Source organism: Dipodomys ordii, unplaced genomic scaffold (genome assembly GCF_000151885.1).
Source record: "Dipodomys ordii isolate 6190 unplaced genomic scaffold, Dord_2.0 Scaffold64, whole genome shotgun sequence".
NCBI lineage: Eukaryota > Metazoa > Chordata > Mammalia > Rodentia > Heteromyidae > Dipodomys > Dipodomys ordii.
Genome location: NW_012267280.1, coordinates 5,562,586 through 5,569,536, shown reverse-complemented (window position 1 = coordinate 5,569,536; position 6,951 = coordinate 5,562,586). Strand labels below are relative to the sequence as shown.

General features: G+C 49.8%; 1 protein-coding gene across 1 annotated transcript in view; it reads right to left on the bottom strand.

Moving 5' to 3' along the window:
* The window catches only part of Coprs (coordinator of PRMT5, differentiation stimulator), a 5,397-nt gene extending 5,282 nt beyond the window's left edge, over positions 1 to 115 (bottom strand). Inside the window, exon 1 of the mRNA XM_013022707.1 lies at positions 17 to 115. Within this exon, the coding sequence (XP_012878161.1) occupies positions 17 to 115 (99 nt within the window). The remainder of the gene's footprint in view (positions 1 to 16) is intronic.
* Between the last annotated feature and the right edge of the window lie 6,836 nt (positions 116 to 6,951).

The following is a 6,951-nucleotide window of genomic DNA, read 5'->3' as shown; positions in this document are numbered from 1 at the left end:
GCCCCGCGGCGCTCACCTCCAGCCCGGGGAGAGACGCCCTCGCGCTGGGCAGCGGGGCGCCCGGAGGTGGCCCCGCGACTCTCGGCGCCAGGGTCCCACTCGCTAGAGGATCCATGCCGGGCTCCCACCACCCGGCGCCACGGACGCTGCTCGACCACGTGACGCGCGGGCCGGGCCGCCAGCTCACGGGGACAAACGGAGGGGCCAATCAGCGGGGGCGCTGGCGGGCTGGGGGCGGGGCCAGGAGGGGCGGGGCCTGAGGGGACCGGGGGCGGGGGTCAGAATACACACCCCCGCCCACCCGCCTCAGTACCGCCGGACCTGGGTACCCAAGACGCTCCAGCAGATCGTAGCCCGGCGTGAGACGGCAGGCGTCACCGCCCCCTTCCCGCCCCCGGCCGGGCTGGCGGAGCCTCAGCTCCAGCTCCTCCGGCTCCCTCCGGACCTGTCAGAGCCAGGGAAGCTCCGACCACAGTCGCCCTGCGCCTGCCCTGGGCTTCCGAGAACGAAGGTGCAAGTGGTCCGACAGTCTACCAGGCCCGTCGCCTCCCGGAACGTGCTGGAAGCCGGGACAGAGGGTGAGAGCCAGTATGCAGTGGATGGAGGCCGGGGCCAAGGGCGTGGGGTGAGGGAGGGATGGCGCCGGCCCGATGGCAGAGGCCCCCGGAGGGCGGAGGGCCTGCGCGGCCCCAGCCGAGCTCGGGTCGCCGTTGCCCATCTCGCACGGCCGCCGAGGCCTCGGAAGCTCTGGGAGAGCCTGGCTCCCTGCTCGGCCGCAGCCCTCACCTCCTCCCGGTGGCCGTGGAGAATCGGGTGGCGCCCCACGCCGGCAGCACGGGTCCTCCGTCCGCGGACCGCGACCCGTTGGTGCCCACTCGGTTCCGCGGACCCCAGGCGCTGCCCGCGCGGTCTGCCGCTGGTGCCGTCCTGCCTGCGGTGGCCGCGCCCACCGAGACTGGAGTGCCCTCCCGAGACTCTGCTTTCCTTTAGATGTAAAGTGCCACACGCCGCGGCAATTGTCACCTCAGAAGCCAGCGCCAGTCAGGTGCATTTTCATCACCAGGATGAGACCGCCAGCACGGGTCGCCACGAAGGGGCCTCCGCTCCTCTCCCTACCCTGTGGGTAACACATCTCTTTGCTAAAACAAGAATTCCAGGTAAGATTTAGAAAAGTGAACCTCTTAAGCAGCTTGTGAGGAAAGAGGCAACATTCTCTTACAAGGAACGAGAAGCAAACAACACTCAGAGTCCAAAAGCACAAAATAACTATCTCCCTCTCTCTTTATGCATCGGATTCAATAGGCACTGAACATGGTAGACAAAAAAGTACTGAATTCATAGGCAAAAAGGACTCGCCAAGTAAGGTTAGAAAAATTAGTTAACTTTGGCAGGGGGAACAATGTTATCTTCAACAAGAGGAAAAGTTTGTTTTGTTGGCGTGTCGTGGGGTTTCAACTTTGGGCCTGGGAGCTATCCCTGGGCTCTTCAGTTCAAGGCCAGCCCTCTACCATCTGAACCACAGTGCTGGTGGTTAATTAGGGATAAGTCTCAGGGACTTTGCTGCCTGCCAGTGGAGCCTGGCAGGAAAATTTTTGGGGGGGCTTTAAAAAAATTTTTTTTGTCATGGGGCATGAACTCAGGGCCTGGGTAAAAGGAAGAATTTTGAAAGCCTTAAAAAAAACACATTAAGCAGGTGTCAGTGGTTCACAACTATCATCTACTCAGGAGGCTGAGATCTGAGGATCTCGGTTAAAAGCCAGCCTGAGAAGGAAAGTCCATGAGACTCTTATCTCCAGTAAACCACCAGAAAACTGGAAGTGGCACTGAGGCTCAAGTGGAAGAGCACTCACCTTGAGCTGAAGAGCTGAGGGATAGCGCTCAGGCCCAGTGTTCAAAGCCCCACGACTGACAACAACAACAACAACACATTGAACAGACATCAAACACATAAAAATGCTCTGGACACCAAAAACACCACAAAAGAGATTCAGGGATTGAAATTATTTGCAACAAATGAGAGACAGGCAAAAGATTAATGACATATCATTTTTTTACTTATTAACATGGCTAAAATAAAAAAATGACAGTGCAGGCAATGGTGTTGTCACTTTCATTATAAAGCTTGGAAGAAGGAACAAATCAGCAGTATGTATCAATATTCTCTTTCATATCCTTTGACTCAGTGAATATACTGTCTCCTACTAGCCATGAATGTGACCAAAGATTGACAAGAATCATAAATACCTAGGTATAAACAGGAAAAATTAAAAAATGACAAGGTCTAACCATAGGGTATGAGTACATTAAGTTAATGACTCATTTTTATGATAGAATGTTATGCTTTAACACTTTAATGTCAGCAAATATATTTATAAAAGTAAAAAAATCAGAGCTGGGCACTGGTGGCTCATGCCTGTAATCCTAGCTACTAAGGAGGCTGAGATCTGAGAATCACCATTCAAACCCAGCCCAGAAAAGACTGTGAGACTCTTGTTACCAGAAAAGTCTGTGAGACTCTTATCACCAATATACCATTAGAAAACCAGAAGTGGTGCTGTGGCTCAAGTGGTAGAGTGCTCACCTTGAGCTGAAGAGCTCAAGGACGGTGTCCAAGCCCAGAGTTCAAGCCCCATGACCTACAAAAGAAAAAAAAAGTAAAAAAATCACTGATAACTTTTCCTAGTGACATCATAATGTTAAGGACATATTTCAAATAATACTCTCTTCTGCTTCCAGAATGACTTTGCTCCAGTACACCATTCTTTCCTCCCCACTAAGGCACAGCTTTGACCCATCTTGTTCTTGTGTTGTTGCTGGACCTGACAATGTGCAGACCTTAAGACTGACATTTATTTATATATTTATTTTTGGGGTCCGGTCATGGGGCCTGAACTCTGGGCCTGGGCGCTGTCCCTCAGTTCTTCAGCTCAAGGCTAGCACTCTACCACTTGAGCCAGAGCGCTACTTTTGGCTTTTTTTTCCTGCTTATGTGGTGCTGAGGAATCGAACATAGGGCCTCGTGCATGCAAGGCAAGCGCTCTACCACTGAGCCACTTTCCCAGCCCCAAGACTGACATTTTTATACTGTCCTTTAGGGTTTTTTTTTGTTTTTTGGGGGGAGGGGTCCGGTCGTGGGGCCTGAACTCTGGGCCTGGACACTGTCCCTCAAGGCTAGCGCTCTACCACTTGAGCCACAGCACCACTTCCGGCTTTTTTTTCTTTTTGCTTATGTGGTGCTGAGGAATCGAACTCAGAGCCTCAGGCATGCAAGGCAAGTGCTCTACCACTGAGCCACCTTCCTAGCCCAAACATTGTGATTTTTTTTTTTTTTTGGTTGGTCGGTCGTGGGGCCTGAACTCTGGGCCTGGGCGCTGCCACTCAGCTCTTCAGCTCAAGGCAAGTGCTCTACCACTGAGCCACCTTCCCAGCCTTACTGTCTTTTTGGGTTTTTTTTGTCGGTCATGGGGCTTGAACTCTGGGCTTGAGTGCTATCCCTCAGCTGTTCAGCCCAAGGCGAGCTCTGTGGCTTGAGCCACAGCACCACTTCCAGTTTTCTAGTGGTTTATTGGAGATAAGAGTCTCATGGACTTTCCTGCCCCGGCTGGCTTTGAACCATGAACCTCCATCTCAGCCTCCTGAGTAGCTAGGATTACAGATGAGCCACTGGATGCCCAGCTGTATACTGTCTTAATCTTCTTAAAAGAATAACATTCACTGATACCCAGGTGCTTCCTTCCCTGCTGATCACAGTAACAACTTTTTTTCCAGTCTTGAACTACATCCCCACATCCTCCCTTTGTTCCCGCACAAAATGAGTACTATACATATTTTTCTTTTTTTTAATTTTCTTAGAACATTTGTCTTTGTTTTACCAGTCTGCAGCTGGAACTCAAGTCTCTGAGCACGGTCCCTGCGTGTCTTTGTACTCAAGACGAGTGCTCTATGACTTGAACCACAGCACCATTTCTGGCTTTTTCTGAGTATGCAGTTTACTGGAGATAAGAGTTTCACGACTTTCCTGCCTGGGCTGACTTTGTGCTGAGATCCTCAGATCTCAGCCTCCTGAGTAGGTAGGATTACAGGCATGAGACACTAGTGCCTGGCCTCAGAACAGGTTTTAAAATTTTGTTTTTACTGTTATTATAAAGGTGATATAGCCAGGTGTTGGTGGCTCATACCTGTAATCCTAGCTACTCAGGAGGCCAGGTTGGGCAGAAAAGTCTGTGAGACACTTATCTCCAATAAACCACTCAGAAAACTGGAAGCGGTGATGTGGCTCAAGTGGTAGAGCGCTAGCTTTGAGCTTAAGAGCTGAGGGACAGTGCCTAGACCCAGAGTTCAAGCCCCATGACAGACAAAAATAAAAATAAAAAAATAAAGGTGATGTATAGAGCGATTACAGTTACATAATTCAGGTAAAGAGTGCATTTCTTTTTGGACAATGTCACCCTTTTTCTCACTCGCTAAACATTTCTTTTTTTACTTTGTTTTTAATTGTATATGCCTTGGAATAAATATTATTAGATAATGCAATTGTATAAGATGTTCCAAGTGCCACGTACCAATGGTGCACACCTGTAATCCTAGCTACTCAGGAGGCTGAGATCTGAGGATCATGGTTCAAAGTCTGTGAGACTCTTAACTCCAATTAACCACTAGAAAACAGGAAGTGGTGCTGTGGCTCAAATGGTAGAGTGCTTGCCTTGAGCTGAGGAGCTCAGGGACAGTTCAAGCCCTACAGCTGACAAAAAAAAAAAAAAAGCGCTTGGCAGTGGTGGCTCTTCCTGTCATCCTAGCTACTTGGAGCTATCCTGGGCAGGAAACAGGAAAGTCTATGAGACTCATCTCCACTAAACTACAAAAAAGCAGAAGTTGAGCTGTGGCTTAAGTAGTAGATTGCTATACCATTGAGGAAAAAAGCTCAGGGACAGCCCACAGACCCTGAGTACAAGCTCTACAGCACACACATGTGCGCGCGCACACACACACACACACACACACAGGGACAGCCCACAGACCCTGAGTACAAGCTCTACAGCACACGCGAGCACACACACACACACACACACACACACACACACACCATGAAAGAAAGTTTTCAAATTAAACAGCCTAACTTTATAATTTAAGGAACTAGAAAATTAATTCAAAGCTAGTAGAAGGGAAGGCATAATAAAGATCAGAACATAAATCAGTCCAATAAAGCATAGAAAAAAGTTAACTCAATGGAACAGTTTTTTTTAAAAGATCAACAAAATTAACAAATATTCACTAATTATGAAAAATGGAAAGACAAATGCAAAATCTACCAACACTAAACCATAAGGAAATACAAAATTTGAATAAATATATCACCAGTGAAGAGATTGAACCTGTAATCAGAAACCTACCAAAAGATGGGTGAACAATCCTGCAATCCTAGCTACTTAGGAGATCAGGGGATCATGGTTCAAGGCCAACTTGGGCATAATAGAGGCTCCTTCTTAACCAATGGCTGGCCATGGTGCTATGTACCTGTTAACTTAAGTAGGAATAAGCATAATGGCTGCCATCCCCAAACAACACAGAGTAGCACAAGTAGGCAGATCACGGCTTAGGGGGTCCCACCAAACATACAGCAAAATACTACCTTGAAAAATGGCCAAAGCAAAAAAGCTGGGGGCATGGCTCAAAAGCACCTGTCTAACAAGTTCAAGGCTTGGAGTTCAATCGCCAGTACTATCGAACCAAACCATACCATCTACTAACAAGAAAAGCCCTGTGATGACGAGGACATATGACAAAGAACCAACCCTTCTCAAGCTCTTCTGAAATACTGAAGAGGGAAAATTTCTTACTGTAATCTAGGGATTGTACCCTAATTCCAGAGCCGATAAAAACCCCAAGAAAATTACAGAAACTTGCCCTTCTGAACAAGGATGAAAAAAAGTCAGCAGAATACTAGTCAATGGAATCAGCAATATGCTGAAAGAATGATAAACCATGACCACGTGGGATTTATTTCTGTAATGCAAGAATAGTTCGATGTAAATTTATCAACACAATACATTCCATTAATAGGAAGTAAAAAAGGGTACAATAACTTCAATTAGAAAAAGCATTTGACAAAAGCAAACATCTTTTCATGATAAAAGTACACTACAAGCAATAAATCTAAGAAAACCACTTTGAAACAATAGAAAACGGGAAAAATCACAGTCAACATGATACACATTGTGAAAGACTGAGTTTTTCTTGTAAGAAAGGAGGATGTGGACGTTCTTCGTATTTGTTAAATACAGCTTTGGAGGTTGACTCGGGAGCACTCAGGTAAAAAGAAAGATCCAAATCAAGACAGTGCGCGTCTGCCCGTGTGGCTGACCCTAGTGTGGACGTGAGGCCACGTGAACAGAGCGGAGACCACCCTAGTGAGACCACGTGAGCAGAGCGGAGACCACCCTGCTGCCTCTGGCGCACGGACCTCGATGATGGGCGGTCACACCGCACCAAGCTGAGAGCTGGGCGCTGGGGGGGGGGGGGGGAGGATCCTGGGACCCAGACGGGACCCGGGGTGTGAGCGGTCCTGGGACCCTGGGACCTCTGGGACCGAGTGGACGGTTAGGGCTGGGGAGAGTGTGAGGAGGCAGGCCCCATCCCTCCAGCCTCGGACCTCCGAGTTCGCCATTCTCGCGGGCGTCGTGCTCCTCCCGTCCTGGGCTCGGCTCCGTAGGCTCGGCGCGCTCGGTGGGTTTCTAGCGGAGCCGCCGGGGCGCGGGGCCCGGGCAGGAGGGCCGGGGTTTGGTGTCTTCTTTCTTCCCCGCCTCCCGCACGCGGTGCCCGCGCCCCAGCCGCGCTGACCTCGGGCCCGAGAGACGCAAGTGAAGCGCGGAGCCTACGTCCCGCGGGGACGGGACAGGCGGGAGCGCCGGGGAGAGGCGACGTCGGGGCTGGGTCCGCGCTTGGGGACGCGGG